Raw genomic sequence first — 24,908 nt, 5'->3', positions numbered from 1 at the left:
CAAGTGTTAATTCTGAAATGGTCACCTCTTAATCCTTTCATAAGTGACAGCCGTAGTTTCATTGTCTTCTTCTCAGAGTACAGTGGTGATTCGAACAGGTGGATCATGTCTTAGATAAAACTTTAGGAAATAAAAACTGAACGTATGCTGATCTTAACCAAAATGTTTTCTTTAAACTTTTTATTATGGAGAATATCAAATCTACCCAGAGATAATCACCCAGTCCCAGTAATCATCAATACTTGGTCATTCAGTCCCTTCTTGCTCCCTCACCCTCCACACTGCCATCCACTTAGCACCACCCTCAATCTGATATTATTTGAATTCCAGACATCATACTAGTAAATCTATAAATACCTCAGTATATATTTCTGAAAACTAAGAACTTCTCTTAAAAAACATAGTCACAATACCATTTATCATACACAAAAAAGAAATTAATAATTCCTTAGCATTATGTATTGTCAGTATAAAAAAATTAACATTTTCTGTTGATTAGCTAAATGCACATCAATAGTAGCTTTAAAACTTACAGTTTTATAACGTACTCTAAAAAATTACCTTTTCATGTTTCAGTACATGAGCTTCTATCATCCCCTTACGTGCTGATTTGAGGAATTAAAAATATAAATGGTTATCTTACTACATCTCTATGTTTATAATCTTCATTGGCAATGTTAATACTATTTTACAACACAGTCTGTCCCTCAGAAATAAACTGAATTACATTATGATTATTAACCACTAGATGCCAGAATTGCTTCATGCAAATGAAATCAGCTTAGTCTTGATCTGTCAGGGAAAAAATGATAACATTCTAAACATCACAGTAAAATACTAAATCAAAGTGTCTTAGCTTACACCTTGTAACAGAAGCATGTACTGAACCATATACTTAAATATTTACCTTTAACTTTTGTAACTGATCAGACTATGTTGCTGTTCAGTGGCTCAGTTGTGTCCGACTCTTTGTGACCCCATGGACTGTCCCTCACCATCTCCGGAAGTTTGCCCAAGTTCATGTCAATTGCCTCAGTGATGCCACCCAGCCATCTCAGACTCTGAAAGTGAAACTTGCTGAGTCGTGTCCAACTCTTTGCAACACCATGGACTATCTGATGCCCACTTCAAAAAAGACAGAAGGAGAAGAGGGTGTCAGAGGATGAGATGGCTGGATGGCAACCTCCTTTTAAATTCACTTGGACCTTTGTCTGTGATTTTAAAGTTCTCACCAATTCTTTCCAATCAATTAAAACCTTCAGAACAGTCTGCTGAAGGGCTCTAAGTGTACCAGACTTGGTTTCAGGGTGGTTAACATAGTGTTGTTCCAAAGCCAGGGACACACCCCTGTAAGAATTCTGCTTCACTGTGAATCCAGATGGTCCCTTAGGTTCTAACAGCTTCAGCTTTGAGAAGGAGGCAAATGATTCGTGTGTTACAATAGTCAAATATGGACATGCTTGAAACTGTTAAAGGATTTGGAGAAGACAGAGAATCAGTTTTGTACCTTTCACCTGTAAACTATTATAATTTATGAAATTTCTATTATTTTTTCAAAATCTATTGGGGTGCTTCATAGGGATTTCTAATCAGGTGATTCACAAGTATATATATTGATTCACAAGTGTATATATATTACTATTCTTTAAATCAGAATAGTAATCCTATCAGACATTTTTAGCCAGAAATATTGTACATTGACCTACATTTCTGTATTCTTTCTTCCGATCTGGCTATATTTTAATATGCATGTATTATGTTTATTTGTCTTCAGTGATAACAAGTTTCCATACAAAGTTGTCACTTTTCACCCTGCTTATCCAAATAAATTTTTTCTTAAATTATTCCTAGAATGTATTACTTTATTTTTTAATTAAAAACTTAGTCCTTGGTAGATATTTCCCAGGAAATTATCTACCCTAAAAATCATGTATCTTCAAAATTAAAGTGAGTATGAGAAAATTACTTCACTGACTTTGGGAAATAACAAATAAATAGCTAGAGGAATCTCAATAAATATGAAATTAAACTCATATAACCAACTTACCCAGTGCTTCTACTTATTACAAGTGAGGAAGAGGTGCAGACACTATGGAAAGAAGGAAAGAACACTCTTTTTCTTCTGCTTCAAAGTCATGGGGTGATTTCAACAATGTTTTAAATGCTTTCCCTGAGTCTACTTTTGTTTACCCTCTGTTTTTTTTTTTCCCCATGAGAGCTACAGTGGTCTTGAAAAACATAAATAAAAACCAAATCACCACTTAACACCTTCATTGTCACTCAGAATAAAAGAAATTCTTTTCAAATGTCTTCCAGGCTCAGAATATGCACTGTCCAATATAGCAGGACTAGCTACATGCATCTACTGAACACTGGGAATGTGGTTGGCTTGCACTGAGATGTGCTCTAAGTGTGAAAAAGACAACAGATTTGGAAAGCAGAACTGGTTAAAAAATAATGTAAATTTTCACAGCAAAAATTTAATACTGATTACTTGTTGCCATGATAATATATTGTATATATTGAGTTGAATGAAATGTGTTATTAGAATTAATTTCACTTTTAAAAATTGCAGCTACACGAAAAATTTAATTGAGGTTATAGCTCACATTATAATTCTACTGAACCACACTAGCTTAAATAATTAGCAAGTCACCAACTCCCTTCCCTTTTCAACTTATATTGGTCTCTTTGCTGTTCTAAGATTTACCATCTCAGGCCTTTGTGTTGACTATTCTGTCTTCCTGGACAGTCTTCTCTTGGATATACTTAGAGTTAGTTTCCTCACTTTTCTTTTGTTCTCTGCTAAACTTCTCAGAAAGAACTTCTCTGACCAATACATTTAAAAAGGCCCCATCAATCCCACTGCTGGGCATACACACCAAGGAAACCAAAATTGAAAGAGACACATATACCCCAATGTTCATTGCAGCACTGTTTATAATAGCCAGGACATGGAAACAACCTAGATGTCCATCAGCAGATGAATGGATAAGAAAGCTGTGGTACATATACACAATGGAGTATTAGCCATTAAAAAGAATACATTTGAATCAGTTCTAATGAGATGGATGAAACTGGAGCCGATTATAGAGTGAAGTAAGCCAGAAAGAAAAACACCAATACAGTATACTAACACATATATATGGAATTTAGAAAGATGGTAATGATAACCCTGTATGTGAGACAGCAAAAGAGACACAGATGTATAGAACGGACTTTTGGACTCTGAGGGAGAGGGAGAGGGTGGGATGATTTGGGAGAATGGCACTGAAACATGTATACTATCATGTAAGAAACAAATCTCCAGTCTGTGTTCGATATAGGATACAGGATGCTTGGGGCTGGTGCACGGAGATGATCCAGAGAGATGATATGGGGGGGGAGGTGGGAGGGGGGTTCAGGATTGGGAATTCATGTACACCCGTGGCAGATTCATGTCAATGTATGGCAAAACCAATACAGTATTGTAAAATAAAGTAAAAATTAAAAAAAAAAAGGCCTCATCTGACACAAGCGCACATCCACTATATTTTTTTCAAAATAATTATCACCTGGCATATTATACATAGAGGGGTGGGTGTGTGTGTAATCGCTCCTTCAGTTCAGTTCAGTTCAGTTGCTCAGTTGTGTCTGACTCTCTGCCACCCCATGAATCGCAGCACGCCAGGCCTCCCTGTCCATCACCAACTCCCGGAGTTCACTCAGACTCACGTCCATCGAGTCAGTGATGCCATCCAGCCATCTCATCCTCTGTCATCCCCTTCTCCTGCTGCCCCCAACCCCTCCCAGAATCAGAGTCTTTTCCAATGAGTCAACTCTTCGCATGAGGTGGCCAAAGTAGAATATAATCCCCACGAATTCAAGGGCTTTGACTGTTTTGTTTGCTGTTTCTTTAGAATAGTATCTAGCTTATTATAGACACTAAATAAATATTTGTTAAATAAAAAGTGGAATATCATCAAAAATAAGCAAGGTGATATCAAAGAGATTTTATTATGAAGGGTTAGAAAATGAGAACAAACATTTCCTGAGCGCCTAAACGAACTAGACACTGTGCTAAGTATTTACATATAATATCTTAATAAATCCCCACAGAAATGTACTTATATTCAGATGAGAAATCTGAAGCTCAGATAATTTAAATAATTTTCCCAAGGTCACTTAGCCAGTATGGAACATCATTTTCCATTCTTTTCATTTTATTTCAGTGTCTAAAAATGAATTCTCTGGCTCCCAGACTGAATTAGATGATCTTGTCAATACCCTTTGAGTACTCTACACTTTCCCTTCATATCAATTGTCATCATGGTAATTCATTTTGTATTGCGGTATTTAATGTCTGTCTTCTTCATGGTACTGTAAACTTCAGATAGGTGGCAGTGAGTATCTTGTGATATTTCCGTGTCTAGAGCCTCCCACCTTGTCTAATGTTTAGTTTTGTACACATAGATATTAAATAAATGAATAAATGAAGTTCACTTTATCCCAAAATAGTGTAAAAGTTGACAAGTAATTTATCTGTGCCTGATGAGAATTAATGATTTTCAGATCAACTACATGAACCGCATCCAGTGGAAGGATGAGCAGTTGGATATCCTGGTGTGTTGGTGGACTCTTTGTTCTTTACAACAGACCACAGGTAGGGGGACACTAAATATTATGAATTTCCTCTTGAAATGTGCTATCCAACATGGCAACCCCCTAGTCACATGGAGCGACTTAAATCAATATTAATAATAAATAAAATTGAAAATTCCTTGCCCAACCATTTAGCGAACTGCTCATTGGCATTTGGCTGCCTTATTGGATAGCACAGACAAAGAAAATTCCATTGTAGGAGAGTTCTATTGAACAGCACTGCTTTAGAAAGCTTAAAATGTCCTTGGGAAGATGTAGTTTTAAATCAGAAGGGGCCTGTTTGTTTGTTAGTTTTGTATTCTAGCATTAAACTTCGAGAAAGAGTTAGATAATCTGTATTCCCAAGTGTTTCTGGGCAAGACCTAGACATGGAAAAGGAGCTTCATTGTCCAGCAGATGAAACATTTAGTCAGACGTGCTCCTGCACAGCCAGTGACTGGTGTGGAAAGAACCACCCCTCCAAAGGCTCCAGGCAGGCCTACTGTTCCAAGGACGCTGCCAGCACCTTGCTGGATCCAGCCCTATGTCTAATGCCATTCAATACCATCCCTTTGCATTTGATGTACTAAACAGAAGACTGACATTTGGAGAAGAGGAAAGTGCTTAGGATGCCAAATATACCTCAGACTGTAGTTAGATTCACAATTTCTAGAGAGAAAGCTTTTAAATGTTCCCTTCTTCCAAATGTCAGTTATCTTCAGGTGATTTCTTCATAATATAACTTTTAAGCCATTTTGGCCAATACAAGTTAACCTTTTTTGAGATTTTGTTGCTGGAGATTTCACCTCCCTAACTGGAGAGGTAAAACATTTTCTGCCGTTGCCTTAGTAAAGAAAATGCTTTATAGACACGAATAAACATTCTATTTTCTGTGGTTCAGACTGTAAAGCGTCTGACTACAATGCGGGAGACCTGGGTTCAGTCCCTGGGTTGGGAAGATCTGGAGAACGAAATGGCAACCCACTCCAGTATTCTTGCCTAGAGAATCCCATGGATGAGGGAACCTGGTAGGCTACAGTCCATGGGGTCCCAAAGAGTCGGACACGACTGAGCGGCTTCACTTTCACTTTAAGTTCTGGGGTGGGGTGATAAGACTTTTCTTAGTTTCAATCTTCTGTTATTTGTTCACATTTCTCCATCATTTACCAATCCTTCTAAGCTAGTCTCTACCAAGAATGCAAATAAGTTCTAGCCATGAAACCAAAGGAGAGCTGAGGAGTGGACCACTAGGAGCCTCACATGCCCCAACTATACAGGTGGGGAAGATGGAATGTTTATTGTCTTTGGGGATTAAGCCCCAACTCACTGTGACCTCCTGTAGCCTTTCAGGGTAGGTATTTCTAGTCCCTCCAAGATTTTTTTAGGAGGGACAATGGTGCTTCTGTGCACGGCTGGGGAGTAGCTTTGAAAGTGGTGAAGGATGCAGGTAGGGACTGGCGAGTTGGTAAGGCTGGGTGGAGAGGTGCTAGGGTGGGACAGATGGTTTCCTGAACAGTGAGCGGGATAAGCAGAGAGTAGACACGAAGTGGCAGCCGCGAGACTAAAGCGAAAAGGACCGAAAAACGCGAAGACCGGAGCCGGGGCGGACCTGGGCGGGGCAGAATGGGGAAGGGTCACGCCGGGACTTACCCGGCTGCGGGCCGGGGGAGAAGAGTGGGGAGGGAGATGCGGGCGCTCGCCCGGGGATCTGGGACCCGAGCTCAGCCGATGAGGTCAGTGGAGCCGACGTGGTGGGAGGGGGGCGACGGAGCCCCCGGACGCGGGTGTGTTGCGAGGCCGGCGGAGGGGCGGGACGGGACGGGAAATGGGACGGCGAACTAGGACCCGGGGAGGAGGCACGAGGGGGCGTTGGCGCTGAAAGCTGGAGGCGGCCCGACCGAGATCGTTTCCTTCCGGAGAGGAGGCCGGCTCTGGACCGAGGCGCGGGCGGGGGGCGTCCACGGGCGGGTAACGGGAAAATACCGCGGCCCGCGCTTCCCCGCGGCTGGCAGTGGTGGTGCTCGTGGCTCCTCCTCCGGGCCAGTCCGGAGCTTGGCGGCGGGGGGGTGGGGAGCGAGGGTGGGGGTTCGGGAAGGAGAGAGGAGGGAGGGACCAGCCGCGCCAGTGACAGGGTGGCAGCCTAGGAGCGGACGCGTTGCCGCCGCCGCCGCCGCCGCCGCCGCTCCACCTCCTCGTCCTCCTGCAGCTCCTCTCGCTGCCGCCGCCGCCGAATCCGTCGGGAGAAGTTTCACTCCCGACCCTCGCTCGGAACCCGGACCCGGAGCGGAGCGGGGAGCTCGGCGGGCAGCTGCAACGCGCTGCCGGCTAGGCGCCGGGAGCGCTCCGACCTCGATCAGGAGTCGGAGCCTGGGCAACCGGCAGCGGCCCGGGCTGGGGGCGTGGAGGCGGAGGAGGGGTGGGTGTGAACCGAGATACCCGCGCCCAGCGCCGCGGCCACTCAGCCAGCGTCCGCGCCCCGGGCAGCCGCGATGGCCGTGCGCTCCCGCCGCCCGTGGATGAGCGTGGCACTGGGGCTGGTGCTGGGCTTCACCGCCGCGTCCTGGCTCATCGCCCCCAGAGTGGCGGAGCTGAGCGAGAGGAAGAGACGCGGTTCCAGCCTTTGCTCCTACTACGGCCGCTCGGCCGCTGGCCCCGGCGCACAGCAGCCGCTCCCCGAGCCTCATGCTCGGCAGCGGCCAGGGCAGTCGCCGCCCCCAGCGCGCCAGGAGCTCCGGGGGCCGCAGCTGCCTGAAGCAGCGCCCGGGGTAACCAGTTTTCGGAGCAGCCCTTGGCAGCAACCACCTCCGCTGCAGCAGCGGCGGCGAGGACGCGAGCCCGAAGGCGCGACGGGGCTCCCCGGAGCCCCGGTGGCTGAAGGGGAACCAGAGGAGGAGGATGGGGGCGCGGCTGGGCACCGGAGAAGAGGCCAGCCGGGGAGTAGCCACAACGGCAGCGGGGACGGGGGCGCCGCTGCCTCTAGCTCGCGACCCCGCGATTTCCTGTACGTGGGGGTGATGACCGCGCAGAAGTACCTGGGCAGCCGCGCGCTGGCAGCGCAGCGGACTTGGGCGCGCTTCATTCCCGGCCGCGTGGAGTTCTTTTCCAGCCAGCAGCCCCCCAACGCTGGAGTTGGCCAGCCCCCGCCACCCCTGCCTGTCATCGCGCTGCCTGGGGTGGACGACTCCTACCCTCCCCAGAAAAAGTCCTTCATGATGATCAAGTACATGCACGACCACTACCTGGACAAGTATGAGTGGTTCATGCGCGCGGACGACGATGTCTACATTAAAGGTGACCTCCCAGCGCCAGCTGTCCCGCCTCCCCGCCTCCTTTCTCTGCAGCCAGCCCCAATCCCTGCCCAGCCCCGATCCCTGCCCAGCCCCTGTCTTGCTTCTCTGCCTGCACGTGCTTCGGGCTCCTGCAGCCCCTAGCCGGTCGCCCCCACCTCTCGCCTCCGCCCACCATTCCAACTCTGCTCCTCCTCCTCTGCTGCGGGTCTGGACCCTCCTCAGACCTGCCTGGCTTTTTTTTTTTTTTTCCGCCTTCCTCACTCTTGCTGCTCTGGTTTCCGCCCATCGCTTGCTGCTCCTCCTTACCGTGTAGGAAGGTGAGGAAAGGGGCCTCGGGGTTAAACCTGAGGCTATTCCCATTCTACCCTGCCAGGTGGTGGTAGTTTCCCACGTTGGCCCAGAGGGGCGTGTCCTCCGTGGAGAAAAGGAGGGTGGAGCATTCCGCGAGAGCCAGACGGGCAATCGGTGATCTTCGCTATTCCCCTACCCTTTTGTTTTAACTAAATCTAGCTTAGTTTCGGGACTGGTGAGAGCGAGGAACCGTCCTCGTCCCAAACCCTTTCCTGTGCGTTTCCTTCCCTTTAGCACCACCCGCCGCGCAATGGGAGTCCTTGGGCACCCCAACCACTCCAGCGGGCAGCTCCTTCCAGCCTCCACAGTGGAGTAGCAAGCCCTTCCCTACCCCTTGGCAACAGCTCAGTAAACCCCAGAGGGGATGACTATATTGACAGGAATTAGCGGTGGAGGGAAAGGGGACGGCGCACGCGAATTATCCAGACCCTAGGAGCTCCAGCCTGTACCAGCACTCACTAGTGTGGATCCCTTCCAGTCTGTTTCGGTGGTTGCGGCGTTAAGCAGAGGCTGGAAGTCCTTCCCCAAACCACGCGCAGCCCCAGCACGAAAAAACTTTGTCAGTTTTAAAAGAGGCGCCGTCCTTCACCCTGAGTGTGAGTGGCTCTGGCCAGAGATTGCTAAACTCAGCGAAAGAATGTTCCTTAGAGCAGGAGGAAATCTTTCCAGCCCTGTTCTTTGCAGAGAGGTACACAAGGGAAGTAGCAGGCTTGTACTGAAGGACGTGTTTCTTTCCACATTTCCTAGCTTCTTGGTCAAAGGGGGGCGGCCCTTACTCAGTTTCCCCCACTCTACTTGCAGCCTCATTGCTTTCTCCTGATTCAGGTAGCATCATTTACATAACTCTTTTAGCAAACAAATAACAAACAGACACATTTTGGCACAAGGACTGAATGTAGACTTAATAACTAGAAATTTCCTGGGTTTGGGTTGAGAGGAATGAAATCCTTAGGGCTGATTGGCAGAGGAAATATTGATAATTAGATATGAAAATAAAGAACTGAATAATTTGATACAAAAATTTTAAAGAAATTGCATTCCTGGTGAACCCACTGTCTCATAGGTAGATAAGATGCATGTAGATATCTTTATCTATAATTGATAGATCCACTATCTTACAGTCCCCATGTCTTTTGTGCCTCATTAAAATCACAAAGGTTTCCTGGCAGAAGTTTGCACACTCTGCAATTTCCAAAATACATTAACACCATCCGTATCATATCTTTTAATGAAAGACTGTCCTTCAGAACACTGAAATGCCATATTCTTTCCATTTCTATTAAGAATGAAATGCATTTTGTATCAAGAACCTAATAATAGCTAAAACTCATTGAGCTCCAAGGGGGCGTGGCATAGGATCAAGATAATGACTGCAGATTCTGTGCTCATCAAAAATCATAGTAGAAATGCTGATTGGGAAAATAAAGATGGCAACTACTTATTCCAGTGTATCACTGTGTAGAGTACCTAATGCTTTGGAACTGTTTTAGCTACAGAACCTTATTTTAAGATTGTTTTTCTTGATGAGCTTACAAACTTATAAACCAATTATATTGTATAAATTTTAACAAATGTTAATTTTTTTCCAAAAGGGTGCTCTCCAAAATTCCAAAGTGTTATATTTCAAGACAAGTTTGATATTCTCACTCTCACCCAGACTCCCTTTCTCTCTCTCTCTCTATATATATATATGTATGTACGTATGTTCATACAAACATCTATGTCTTTTGGGTTGTTTATGGCTTGAGTTTAATTAAGGATGAAGCAGTAAACTAAATTATCAGGAAAAAAATCTACTGGGTGTCAATGATCTTCCTATCAGTGCTAAATATTGATATTTAATATTATGTTTCTGAGAATTTTATCACTACTTCACACATGTTAAAAAGCCTGTCTTTATTCTCAGCATTATTTAAGCTTTAAAAAAATCTAATGACTGTTAGACTTACTAAGGTTTTTCATTGACTAGAAGGTTGATAAAATCTAATTTTAATTTAATACTTATGAATTAGTATTTTTTAAATAGTGAAATATTCAAAGAGGTTTTTCTTCTTTTCAATTGTATGAGACTTGTCAAGAGTTTATGCACAATATTGGGAACTCTTTCCCTTACTTGGTGTGTTATAGATGATTATGAAATTAGGAAAAGGAGTGATTGTTGGTTTTTTCCTTTGTAGGTGATAAGTTAGAAGAGTTTCTTAGATCACTGAATAGCAGCAAGCCCCTCTACCTGGGCCAGACTGGCCTGGGGAATATTGAAGAACTTGGAAAGCTGGGGCTGGAGCCTGGGGAGAACTTCTGCATGGGAGGACCTGGCATGATCTTCAGTCGTGAGGTTCTCAGGAGGATGGTGCCACATATCGGTGAATGCCTCAGAGAAATGTACACGACTCATGAGGATGTGGAAGTGGGCAGATGTGTTCGACGTTTTGGCGGGACTCAGTGTGTCTGGTCTTATGAGGTAAGACTTGAGCTGTGATGAAAATGTTCCCGTTTTACAGGTAGGTAACAGTTTACAGTCTGGGTCAGTGATTCTATTTATTTATTCTCTCCGTATCTTTGTATCTGCTTGAAATTGATAGCAACAGTCCGTGATGGACACAAGGGCTATTGTGTGAGAGGCTGTCTTAGAGCTAAGGTGTGTCTGAGGTTTTCTTATTAGTGTGACCCATAACTTTAAGCAGCATCTTACATGTACAGTCATATCTCTTGAAGAGGCTATTTCCTGTTTATTTGCTTTATTGGTGTTTAAATACATTTCCTGTCTCTAACAAGAGGACTAATTTTATGCTCTTGGGCCATAGCTTTTAGCATTTTGTCCTTTGTTGTCTTTTTGGTTAGGTATGTGATTGTGTCTCTTTGTTTGCAAATAATTCAACTCTGAAGTTCTTGGAAGATGCTTATATGGAAATTTAACATGCAGTGTTTTTAAAGCATAGAAAAAGTTAACTTATAATGTTATATCACTTTTAATAGATTTATTCACAACATTTTAAGAGGCATGATTATCTGGTAAAACAGTTCTGAAGGTAATAAGTAACTGCTTAATATTTTGGCTGGTTCTTTAAATTTTTTTGTCTACCTTTATTCCGTTTTTCTCAGTAGCAGCCATTATTTAAATAATCTGAGTTTATGAACTGCTGTTTCATTGTAGTAATTAGTTTTACAAAGTAATCTGAGCTTTTTTTTTCCCTTCAGAAATTGATTTTGATATGAAAAGCAGTTGTATTTAAAACAGTTTTCCTGAAAGTTAATCTGAGTAAAAATTACTTAACACTTAAATAACATATTGCAATTTTCAGTATACTTTGGTTTTCAAGTAGTTGGAGTTAAATATATTTTAGCTACCTAGTGCACACCTCTGTGAATTATAACTTAATTCATGGAGGTATCTTTTCAAATTTTTCACACTTTCTTAGTATAGAAGAAACATTTTATGAAAACATGTTCTCTGTGAAGTCGTTATACCTCAAGATTACACAGTTCCATTCACTTTTCTTTTAGAAGTGTAATACTACTTTCCTTAATTTAGCTTTTATTTTTTTTTTTAGTGATTCAGGATATCTACACTATAGAAAGTATTTCTTATATTTATTACAGAGAGTAAATATTAATAACAACTAGTTACTTGGAATATGCACTATGCAAATTTAAAATGAGTATATACCTCATTACTTTTATTGATAGAAATAGTAATTTTCTTTTATAAAACTGGCTAATGACTACTTTTATAATAAAGACATAGGTAAGTACATTATAGTTGAAAAATAGGTAATTTGGAATAAATTTAATGAAAAAGATTTGTCTCCATTTTATATAAAACTAGCTGGAAGGTAAGAATGAATATTTAACATGAAAATCTCAGGGGATTTTTGTTTACATAAAAATATCATTTTGTAGATGTTGGCTCTGTATGGATGAATAAAAAAATCATCCATATTTTAAATAAAAGATGGAAAATTATTGTGTTTTATCTGATACTGTATTGCCTTAAAATCACATAGACAGTTTTAAAAAACCTTTTGTTTCATGTCCTTCCATTTAAGTTTTCATTCTGCTATGAAGGTGCAATCCTCACAAAGCAGTCTACCCATTCATGGTCCAAGACAGTAAAATATGCTCAGGTGACATACATGCTTAAGAATTTACTTATTATTTTATTTATAATATAGGTATGTGTTCGCTTAAAAGGGAATTATCATAGATCTGTACCCTCTCTATTGGAATAAGTGGATCTTAGGTATTTTCATTAATTGACATAAGTGAAGAGGGGATGCCAAGCTTTGTAGGATATAACTTCATGACAACCATATTTACATTAACGTTTGGTAATACATTTGAATTTTAGACTGACAATTGTCCATCACTAAGTTCAGAATCTATTTTAAAAAATAATTTCTACATTTTTTTCCTAGCTTTACAAAGCATTATTTTCTAAAGAAATATTGTTTTAGAATGTTGACTTGATGTTTTGCTAAGCAATTATATAGAATTTATTTTCGGATTTCAGTCTTTAAAGGAGACTGAACCGCAACTCTGTCTTATTTAAAGGAATGATGGAAACTTTCATTACCAAGGAATATATTAAACAGTATCTGTTAATAAAGTTAATAATGATAAGTATACAATTAAGTTATATCTAAGAGTTTTAACATTAGGGTATATTCTACATTTAATAGATGCCTGAGTAAGTGGACTGGGACACGGCCAAATTAGGGCTTTCCAGTTTGGATTTTAGATTACTTGAAATGTCCAACTATACTACTATTCACATTATATTAAAAAATTAATTTGTTCCATTCTGGGTTGGCATTCACGTAAAGGTGAGATTTCATATCCAGTCACAGAATAAACTATGAAATTGCTCTGTAATTTTGTTTCCATATTTCTTTTAAAAGAACCATCTGCAAAAAGATTTTTCTTAAAATTTTGAATTTTCTTTGCTGAACTTTTGATGGATTTCAGAAATTTGTTTGACCTTTCCTCCTTATGAAAGTTCTTGCGAAGTTTAGAGGACTGTTACAGAAACATGTTCGCACTTTCTGAGTCTGAATAAATTAAACATGATGGAATGTTATCTTTTTTTATAATGTTTATTTATTTTTGGCTATGCTGGGCCTTTTTGCTGTGTGGGCTTTCCTCTAGTTTTGGAGCATGGGGGCTACTCTAGCTGCAGTACACAGGCTTCTCATTGTGGTAGCTTTTATCGGTGCAAAGCACGGACTGTCGGGTGCTTAGACTTCAGTAGTTGAGGGTCTGGGGCTCCAGAGGGCAGGTTCAATAGTTGTGGCGCTCAGGCTTAGTTGCTCTGTGGCTTGTGGGATCATCTCTGATTAGGGATCGAACCCGTGTCTCCTGCATTGGCAGGTGGACTCCTCACCACTGAGCCACTAGGGAAGCCTGAATATTTTAAAAATGATAAACAGGCTTGCAGATCTTGTAGGAAGAGAATTGAGACAAAATATTAAAATTATAGATTGTATACCAAGTGGAGAAGACAGTGGCACCCCACTCCAGTACTCTTGCCTGGAGAATCCCATGGACAGAGGAGCCTGGTGGGCTGCAGTCCATGGGGTTGCAAAGAGTCGGACACGACTGAGCGACTTCACTTTCACTTTTCACTTTCATGCATTGGAGAAGGAAATGGCAACCCACTCCAGTTCTTGCCTGGAGAATCCCAGAAACGGGGGAGCCTGGTGGGCTGCCGTCTCTGGGGTTGCACAGAGTTGGACGCAACTGAAGTGACTTAGCAGCAGCAGCAGCAGCAGTATAGCATGTAGCTATTCTTGACTATAAATTACATTTTTTGAAATTCTAGGAATCTTCTAGTATTCTTTACTGCTAGATTGAAGTCTACTTTCTCTGTATTATCTATATAATTAAGCATAATATCAGCAAGGGAGAGGAGAGAAAGGAAGTCGGGGGGGCGGGGAGAGATGGAGGTATAAACTTGAATTTGGATTTGAGTCACTAGTGTACCGCTCATTAGTTTCATTGTCTTTTTAAATTACAAGTCTTGTTTAATTCGGTTGAAAGTAGATATTGTAATGGTGTCTGCCTCATAGATTTTCTAGAAGATTAAGTGAATTGATGACATGATCCGTGTATAGTTCTATACAGTTTTGACAGTATGTATCTGGCATGTAGTAAATTGTCAATAGGTGTTAGTTATTATTGTCATAATGCTGCATAGATCATATAGTATATTACACATAACACAATTCATCAGTTTTATTCATTTAATAATTGTTAGTCATAAGTGATTCAGTTATATCAGAAAATTCAGACTGGAAATAAGTGAAATTTTGTTCTTTACAGAATTCAAGTTTGAGGGGTTTTTTGGTCAAAGAACAAGAATTCAGTATGTTTCTATAATATTTTAGAATTATAAAGAATCCAATATTAGTAAAACATAAAACATGGAAGACTTTAAGACACACACTACAAATATTTGCTTCAGTCTTTGAACATCATATTAAATAACTAATCTTAAGGAGACGGTGGAAAATATTGTTTAACAAGCGATATTTAATATATGTATTTAAGGAATCCCATGCAGATTAGACTCTATCTACATTATTAAAAAATGACTGTGTGTCTTTCTAGGTTAACCTCCTTTTCTGAATTTCATTGGAATTTTCAGTAGGAAAGGAAGTCAGTATCTCATCCTGCAGTCAGTTCACAGGACCCACCCAGCAACTTATGTCTCAAGGAAACCAGAACCCCATCCCGGGGTTTCCCAGGTATTTCAGGAACTGATATATAGCTTCAGTTCTTCCTTACCATCTCGTCCTAGTGGTCTGGAAAAATGTCTTGCTTGTTGGTCCTTTGATCTGTTTCTTCCTTTGTCATCTCTACCTACTTTTTCTTTCTTCTGTCCTTAACGATAAATAAAATAAATTACAATTGCATTTTGATATGCACTCTCCTCATCAGGTTTTCAGTAAATGAAAGTGCTCATGACAGGCCAACCTTGATATTCTAAGACATCACTCGCAGGGCCCAGGAACAGCTAGCCTTCTTCTGAATAGAGAGGCCTTTGGTTGCTGACAGATCTTAGACTGGTTCTCTCTATACTTGAGACCACTAAAGAGTCAGAATTGAGAGTCTTACTTTCCCACCTGCAGTTAGAAACATCTAGTTCTCAAGAACATGAGGCAGATGTTCATAATCAACAGATTTCATGAGTTGCCATTATACTTACTTATACCTCAAATTGTATAAGTATAGATGACTAACTGAAGCATGATCGTGAAAAATTATTCTATGCTTTACACTCTGAGAGTGTTAGAATTTATTGGCATCTACTCTCAGCTAAGTTCACATTTTTGGTTGAGCTCTATCTTGGCTACAGTTTTTCTAGTTATCTGGGCTACAATCTGGCAGTTTAGGAGGCTGCATATGGCTCTTGAACGTTGTTTGGCATGTAAGTTGTTTTAACGTTTTTTTTTTAATTTTGTTTTTTGATGCCATTAGCAGAGGCAGGCAGTCTTGTGTCCCTTCACATCTTATTATTGTTGTATACCAGCTTCCCCTTGCACGCTTATTTAACTGCCTGGCCCAGATAGGTATAAGAGTGTTACACTTTGAATCAATAATCCACATGTTGAAAATTTCATTAAAGTATTCTCCAGGATATGAAGAAATTTTCTAGTGAAAATGAGATGTTTATTTTAAATAGTGTACAGAAGAATTAATTTTTTCAAACTTGGCCATTTAGACTTGTACATCATATAAGATAGTTATACTTTCTTTGTTATAGGAATTTTTGTGTAAATAACTAGAAAGTGCTCACTGTTGAAAATTTCTTTATACAATTCATATTCATTCTGTGTCTTAGTAGAATTGGAAGTTCCTTTTCTTTGGTTCTGGTTTTAGTAAGATCATTTATATTAAAGCATTAAAACAACTTAATTTCCATAATTCTTTTCCCTGTGAGGGAGTTTTGCATTTCATCTATCTAAGAGTCATTTTCAGAATAGTGTGTATTTATCTTTTTAATGTTTGCAGTTAAATGGAGCCAAAGAATATATATCTTTATTGTCTAATTAAATGTTGTTTCAAACAAGGCAGAGCTCAATATTGATAGTAATATTTCTCTGTGGTTTTAAAAAACCATTTCTTATGACTAAAGAGATCTTTATTAGATTTCTTAAAGAGTTAATTTCATACCAAAGTGTCTTATGTCTTAGCTTGGCCCCCTAAAGGCTATAAACACCCTAGAAAATTCCATTATTTCACAAAAGAATACATTTTGGCAGAGTTTCCCTGGGCTTCTAATACCAGAGAGCTAAACTATAAAAAATATAAGTGTATATATAAGTTCTTTGTAGCATAACCATTAAGGTTAAAATATGTGCCCCATTCTTATAGGGCTGTTATACATCCTGCTTAGCTTCTTTCTCTTACTTATGAGCTTCCTTTTTCTATAATGCTAATTTTACTGTATCATGAACACAGTTTATGCCCCCAAAGTATATTAATATCTATGGAAAAGTAAAAGTCTGGGATTTTTATCTGAAATTCAGTCTTTCAGAAATCATTTCTTGGTTCAATTTCAGTCATATTTCATTTTCAACTTCACTAAAAGCAGTAAGCTGCTCACACCTACTCTTCCCACCCCCATTCCACTTGTCAGATGAAATCATCACACGTTGATTTTATGAAATCTCTCTCTACCCCACTGTTTTCTTCATTGTACAAAATAAAATTCCATTGTGAGTTGACGGAGAAACTTGGTACAGATTTTCCATGTTTTGTAGCCTTAGGTAGTTCGTTTTCATTGTTAACTGGTGCCTTACCACCTGAATTATGAAAAATGTGTGCTTTTTAACAGTTATGGAATATACTAAGCTGGGAAGATGCTTCCATGCAATTTGAAATTAGCTCCATGATAACATAAATTCTCATATTAGTTAAAAACCTTTGAATACTCTTCCTTCTTAATCAATCAAAATTCTTCTCATTTCCTGAAAAAAATCCAAGTCAGTTTTCTACTTGCACTTCCTTTGTGTTGGCTTCCAAAAAGCTATGTGAGAAACATTTATTTCAATCTCTTTTCTATCTACTGAATTGATGAATTAGGGTTCAACACACAAATAAGTGTAATTTGTCATATAACCGTACTGCACTTTACTTTGACAATAGCATGTGACTTCCTTTGCTCTAAATATTTTAAGACTAACTTTTAATAAGGTGTGTAAGCTAAACATAAACTTTATTAAAATTTAAAAAATCAGTGTCTTGAATCATAAAGTCATTATTTAATATTATTGAACAATAGGAAAACATGATGTAAACTGAAAAGTTGAAGGGTTGCAATTTCTCAGATTTCTAATGAGCTCTTCATTTACTGTCCTAATAAACAGTTTAGCCTAGTTTAGGCTTAACCACAAATAAATCAGTTTGAGTCATGACAGACATTCAATGTTACCCAGTCTTTGAAAGGTGTTAGACATTTATAGTACAGTAAGAAATATCAATAACCTCAGATATGCAGATGACACCACCCTTATGGCAGGAAGTGAAGAGGAACTAAAAGCCTCTTGATGAAAGTGAAAGAGGAGAGTGAAAAAGTTGGCTTAAAGCTCAACATTCAGAAAACGAAGATCATGGCATCTGGTCCCATCACTTCATGGCAAATAGATGGGGAAACAGTGGAAACAGTGTCAGACTTTATTTTTTTGGGCTCCAAAATCACTGCAGATGGTGATTGCAGCCATGAAATTAAAAGACGCTTACTCCTTGGAAGGAAAGTTATGACCAACCTAGATAGCATATTCAAAAGCAGAGACATTACTTTGCCAACAAAGGTCCATCTAGTCAAGGCTATGGTTTTTCCTGTGGTCATGTATGGATGTGAGAGCTGGACTGTGAAGAAGGCTGAGCGCCGGATAATTGATGCTTTTGAACTGTGGTGTTGGAGAAGACTCTTGAGAGTCCCTTGGACTGCAAGGAGATCCAACCCGTCCATTCTAAAGGAGATCGGTCCTAGGTGTTCTTTGGAAGGAATGATGCTAAAGCTGAAACTCCAGTACTTTGGCCACTTCATGCAAAGAGTTGACTCATTGGAAAAGACTCTGATTCTGGGAGGGATTAGGGCAGGAGGAGAAGGGGACGACAGATGATGAGATGGCTGGATGGCATCACCGACTCAATGGATATGAGTTTGGGTAAACTCCGGGAGTTGGTGATGGACAGGGAGGCCTGGTGCGCTGCAGTTCATGGGGTCGCAAAGAGTCGGACACGACTGAGTGACTGAACTGAACTGAACTGGAGCCTGATACACATTTCTAAATGAACTGAATCAAAGAAATATGTTTATTTTTAAAATTCAGCAGGCATTGTTTTGGAACTAATGAATGAAATAGATATCTTAATTTTTTGAGATTTTAAAATCTTCACTCACCATTTATTATTTTGAAAGCCATTAACTTTTAATAAGTATTTAAGCTAAACATAAACTTTATTAAAATTTAAAAAATCAGTGTCTTGAATCATAGAGTCATTATCTAATATTATTGAACAATAGGAAAACATGTAAACTGAACAGTTGAAGGGTTGCAGTTTCTCTGAGTTCTAATTCTTTAAAGTCCTTCATTCTTCACTGTCGGTTTCTTTTCATATTCCTTTCTGTGTCTTTAATTTTTACTGTAGACCTACTTATTTATAGAGTACCAGTACCTTCAAAAGTGGATGGTTTAAAGAAATATACAGATTAATAAACATAACGTATAATAAAACAAGGGGAGAAAGGAAGATGTATAGAAAATATTTTTTTTTTCATAAAGGAAAAATGCATGTTGAACTCCTCTTTTTGTGGCATTAAAGAGAACACTAGCTTGACATTACATTGATACCTAAGAGAAATCTTCCCCGTGGAGCAGACAGGGGCTATGAGGGATCATATATACTCAGCACCACTTCTTTGATAAGTAGAATAGTATGATTGGCTTGGATGTTTCTTTTGAATTCCCTCGATATAAACCTGGACTGTAGCACACAAGGGCAATTCTTCAGGAGGAATTCTACTTGGAGACAATGCAAGTACGCCATTCTTTGATAATTTGCTTGACTATATTTTAAAATACAGAATAGCCTTCAGAGAGCCCTCCATGGGTATTTCTTCTTGCTTGAATGATCTATATTAGGTTGACCAACAGGAAGGTTGATTCATGCACCTTGTTCGGTGAGAACCCAGAGTACAGCCACTGTGTCCTTGATTAAGGGAAGCTCTGTGTTTGTGCTTTGCTCATGAAGAGGAAGGTAGAGATGCCTGCTACAAATAGAGAAATAAAACCAGATCATGGACAGATAGCAGACCTCACCTGAGGAGCCCAGGGGCAAGCCCAAGAGAATTCCTAACAACTCAGCCTAGAGTTATCTAGCTTTTGAGCTGATTATTAGAAATGTCTTTTTTTCATGAATTTAATAAGTATTATATATAAGTTATATAATTATATGTATTTAAATTTTATTACATAAATTTTAATTTTAACATAAATTTTACATGCATAGATTAAGATTTAAAGATTCACATTTTAATGATAAAATGGTATATTATAATATCTAATACTCTATTATACAAGAATGAATCTTTAATGAAATAATGATATTTAATATTCATGATGAGTATCTTAAAATGTGAAAAATATATAAGGTTATAATAAATTGAAGTGTTCTGCCTTAGAATTCAGTTATCTTACGTCTTAAAAGCTAGCTCATTTCGCTTGCTCAAATAGATCTATTGAGCAGTTTTTATCAGCAGTGGGCACACACACCTTCCTTGTCTTTATGGAGCTCCCAGGGAGGGAGAGTCAGTCTTCTAACCAATCTATTTCATATCTGATATCGAATTGGGTTTCCATCTCTGTCATCCTTCTCAGTCTTTTTCCTTCTAAATCATGAGTGCTCCAGTTGTGTCCAACAGTGGTACTTGTCTTGGAACTAGAATCAAATAAAAGATTCTTATTTTAATTTTCTTAAGTGAGCATCATCCTCTCTTGTTTGTATTACAGTCTCCTGAAGAGGAGAAAGCTAAAGACATATTTAGCAATTTTATTGCATGTTAATATATCTTAGGTCTGTTATATGGGCTTCCCTCATAGCTCAGTTGGTAAAAAATCCGCCTGCAATGCAGGAGACCCCAGTTCGATTCCTGGGTTGGGAAGATCCCCTGGAGAAGGGAAAGGCTGCCCTCTCGTATTCTGGCCTGGAGAATCCCATCAACTGCATAAACCATGGGGTTGCAAAGAGTCGGACACGACTGATTGAAGCACAGATCACTAGAATTTTGTTTTTTAATTAAGTTTGGAGCTTAAGTACCTGGCTTCACACCCCAGCTCTGCCATTCACTAGCTGTGTGACCTTAGTCAGGTTATTTAACTTCTCAGTGCCTTAGTTTCCTCCTCTGTCAAGTCGATAGAACAGTACTTACCTCGCAACACTGAGGTGAAGATTAAATGAGTTAATGTATATGACAGCACTCAGAATAATACCTGACAGTGGTCAGCATTCTGTAACTATTAGCTATTTTTGCAGAAATAGATCAGCATGCAATAGTGCCAGCTTTACAGAGTCATTGCAAAGAATGAAAAGATCAATGTATTGGAAGCTGTTAGAATAATGCGTGACATATGCTAATTCCTGCATAACAACTATCATTAGTATTTTCCAATTTACAATGTTAATATGCCTTTTTCCCCTCATGGGAAGGAAGTCATGTTGATTGGAAAGTTTTATTGCAATTGCCTTTTGAAAGATGGCCCTTGCTGTGGTAGGGAGGGTGCTGGTTCAGTGGTACTTTAACCTGACTGCACGATGGGAGCTCTGTGGGGTCTTTGAAAAAATTCTGATGCTGAAACACATCCCTGACTCATTACATCAGAATCTTTGACAAGTGAGTCCAATAGCATGGATAGTGTTAAAAACTTGTGATTCTCATGTGGCTTATTAATTTTCTGCTTTCAAATATACAGTCCATCTTTAACTATTCCTTGAAAGTTATATTTTTTTCCTTTTGTTATATTTCCCTTTTGGGAAAAATCACAGGAGAAGAATCAGCACTTCTGCATTTATTTCTATGTCTGTTTCTTGTCTGTTCCAAGTGAATATATTAATATATAAAATGAAAACAATTGCATGTTTTCTCATGGTCTGATTTTTATGGTTCATATATTTCTTTGTTTTAGAAAAACACAAGATTTAAAACATTTAAAAAAAAACACATTGTTTACCCATGCAAGGCTTAAGGTGTTTCTGTTTTTATTTGAATACTATATAGTAATAGAGTTCTTAAAATGTAGCTGAAAGGTTTCCATTGAATTATTTGCTCTAACAGTGACTTTTTGAATTAGAGCTTGGCAGGAAAAAAGCCATTAGTGATCTGTTTCATTGAGTACAGAAACCATAGCTCAAAGTTATGACTTTAATTTCAGCCTGTCATTCTAAAGTATTTCCTTGTCCACTGCTGTAGCTGACTGCTATCATGGAGGAAAGTATAGGCTACACAGGGGGCTTCTCAGGTGGTGCAGTGATAAAGAATCTGCCTGCCAATGTAAGAGACACTTGCATTGGAGACTCAAGTTTGATTCCTGGGTTGGGATGATCCCCTGCAGTAGAAAATGGCAACATGCTCCACTATTCTTGCTTGGAAAATTCCATGGACAGAGGAGCCTGGTAGGCTACAGCCCATGTGGTCACAAAGAGTCAGAGTCGACCGAGCACTCGACTGCTCCCTACCAGCAGTCTAGGGAGCACAGGAACGTAAGAGAAGAAGTCCCCAAAGAGAACAGAAAGATGCCGTGTAGCCTCCAAATGAAGTCATGTGTAGGGACATTGCCAAGTAAGTGGATATATGAGAAGTCAAGGGCAAAAGAATAGCATGGTAGTGAATAGTGTGTTTGATTCCATCATATCTAGTGGCAGGAGACATGAGGCTCCAAAGCTGTTGGTAGAACTTGATTGTGAAAGGCCCTGTAATGCATCCTCAAAAGTTCAGGGTATACCTTGTAGATGAGTGTTTCTTAGAGTTAATGGGGTTGATATAATTGATTTAGACTCAGTTGATGAGGAGACCATGAATAGTATGTTAAAACTCTTTCTGGGTGATTCTAATGAGCAGTCAGTGTGAAAAATCAGTTCCATAATGGGGAGCTTTGAAGAATTCTTCATACGCAGCCATGATCAGTTTGCTCTTTAGTGGCCGGAGCACAGAAAGATGGATTGGAGGCTCTTGTATCGTAGGACAGTGAAATAAGACAGTTAGGAGGCTATTGCCCCATATCCAAGTTAGAGACAAGCCTTAATCAAAGAATCAGAGTGGAAGTGAAGGTGAAGAGATGGAAGTGAGAGATAGTGAGGGCAGAGAATTGACAGAGCAGGTGACTGGTTAGATGTAGTAGGGGGTAGGGGGGAATGGGATTTAAGGTGACGCTTAGGTTTTGGTCTCAGGTGAGAGTAATATCTCTAGAGGGAGGGAGTAATGGAAGAAGGTAGTTTTCAGTGATTGCTTTCTCTGAGGCATGGGCAAAGGAGAAATGAGTTCTATTTTGGGTATATTGAGTCTCACTCATCATTCATTTATTTAGCAAATACTTTAAAAGTAAGGCCCACGTAACTTGAACAACTTTCCCAGATTATACAGGCAGGAGTATTGCTCTGCTGTATTATCAGACTACATAAATGCCTTTTTTTAAAGCAAGCTTGACTCATAGATTAAGCAGTTACTGTTTAAAAATAAAAAAGAATCAAATCATAGTCATAGGATGAAATAGTTTAGTTTGTTTAAAATTTAATTGTTAAAGTTAGTGACTTATCTTAAAATTCTTTAAAATGTAAATTGTAGTTAGTGCTCTGAACAAGTAATATTATAAAATGGCTTAAAAAAAAAAACACCTAAAAGCATAAAAATACATACAGTGAAAAATCTTTCAAATTCTGTCTTCTATCTGCCTGGAGAAACCCTCCACCTATTAAGTATCCACTCTTTTCTTCCAGGGTTTGTCTTGGGTATCAGACAACTATGTATATACTGTATTCCTCCTAGTCACTAATTTTTCTCTGTCACAAGAGGTAGCCTATAGAAATATTATTCTGAATGCTGCTTTTTCAATAAAGAATATTTTTTAGAGTTATTCTTATAAAATCATTTTATAAGGTTTCTGTTTGAAATGGCTTTAGGTCAGTGTTCCATATGTCTTAGATACATGTCTTCCTTTGTCAAACTGGAGTTTCAGATTTATGAACATATAATTCTGTTAGTGTCTTAATTAATTGCACTGTAGGTGCTTCTGTTACAGGTAGATTTAGAGCAGGATAATTTTAGATTATTACATAGCATATAAATCCATCATACCCATATAATTGCTTACATTAAGATTCATGTCTTTACCCCAAGGTTCTTTAAAATTGTGCACTTCTCATATTTAATGTATAGCTTTCTTGCTTTCCTTGTTTTAAATAAAATATTTTTAAAGATTTACAAAGGTGTAGTCAATCACATTATAGAAAGAATATCTCCTAACTTTGGAAAGTCTGTAGAGAGACCCACCACAGTCAAATAACCTTTGTTAATCAATAGTTGCTCTGACAATATATTTTATAATAGTGTTTGTGAGTATTTATTTTCATTGGTTATAAGTGTGTAACTGATGATTACTTTTGGTATACATTTGTTACACATACATTACTGTAATATATATTCAGTTGAGTAAATTCTACATATGGACTGTTTAACACTTGTAAAAATAATTTCAAGTCCGTTTTAACTGATGTCTTTTCATTTAAAGAACATTTAACACTGTACCATAAATTAGTGTTTTGAAACCTAAGCAATATAATAAATGACATTGTATTAATTGAAATATATATTTATTATAATTATGAGTTATGCAATAAAAAAGTCATGAAGCAAACCCTATAAGTTTTGACATTTATCATGAGGTCCTATAAGTCCCCTATTTAAGTAAAGTTTATTTTCTATCCTTTTTCTTACCTAACTTCTAATTTTCTTAATCTTAACTAAAGTTTAACTTCTGTCCTTTATTTACCTAATATTTCTATTTTCTAGAGTTCATAGTGTTCAGAGTGTTTTATCAGATTTTATTCTCCTTCAGTTCATATTTAGAATGATTTCTAAGCTTACAAAGTAAGCTTGACCTAATAATCTGGACACATTATGAAATTTGATTATAGTTTTCTTATAAAACTTAATTGCCAGATTAAGAGAGAAAATATGGCATTTCTGTTTGACGTTTTTAACAAAGGGTCACATGGAGTGGGTTTTGTGTTCATAGATGCAAATAGAATCCTAGCAAGCACTTTCAAAATACTCAAGGCTTGTAAAACTTAAATCTCAGTTGAATTGGACCAAAGTTCTGTTTTGTCAAATACATCATTTTGAAGAATCACTTGAAACAGTTGATAATGGGTGTAGTTGATTTTTACCAAATTTGACAGACAGTTGTAAAATATATGTGAAAATAGCAGAAGATCTATCTGTTCCATTGCTTTCCAGGTGTCACTGTTTAGCAATTATCAGTTTTATGTAAAGTGTGTAAGTAATAATACTGACAGTTCTTGCTTATGTAAAACATTTGTGCTTTTATTTTTTAAAGAGCTCCCACTTTCATCTTATTCTTTGTCCAA

The 24,908-nt window shown here is 39.1% G+C and overlaps 1 protein-coding gene across 2 annotated transcripts in view; it reads left to right on the top strand.

Annotated features, from left to right (window-relative positions):
• The first annotated feature begins 6,743 nt into the window (after nt 1-6,743).
• The window catches only part of CHSY3 (chondroitin sulfate synthase 3), a 303,726-nt gene continuing 285,561 nt past the window's right edge, over nt 6,744-24,908 (top strand). For both annotated transcript variants that reach the window (XR_009600667.1, XM_027969960.3), the window contains exons 1-2: nt 6,744-7,911; nt 10,439-10,722. Coding sequence is in view for 1 of the 2 variants with exons in the window: in XM_027969960.3 (XP_027825761.1) it covers nt 7,110-7,911; nt 10,439-10,722 (1,086 nt within the window). In the remaining variant the exon portion in view is untranslated. The remainder of the gene's footprint in view (nt 7,912-10,438; nt 10,723-24,908) is intronic.

The sequence above is a fragment of the Ovis aries genome, chromosome 5 (genome assembly GCF_016772045.2).
Source record: "Ovis aries strain OAR_USU_Benz2616 breed Rambouillet chromosome 5, ARS-UI_Ramb_v3.0, whole genome shotgun sequence".
Lineage (NCBI taxonomy): Eukaryota > Metazoa > Chordata > Mammalia > Artiodactyla > Bovidae > Ovis > Ovis aries.
Note: the sequence above shows the minus strand (reverse complement) of the source record. Positions and strands in the feature narration are given on the sequence as shown.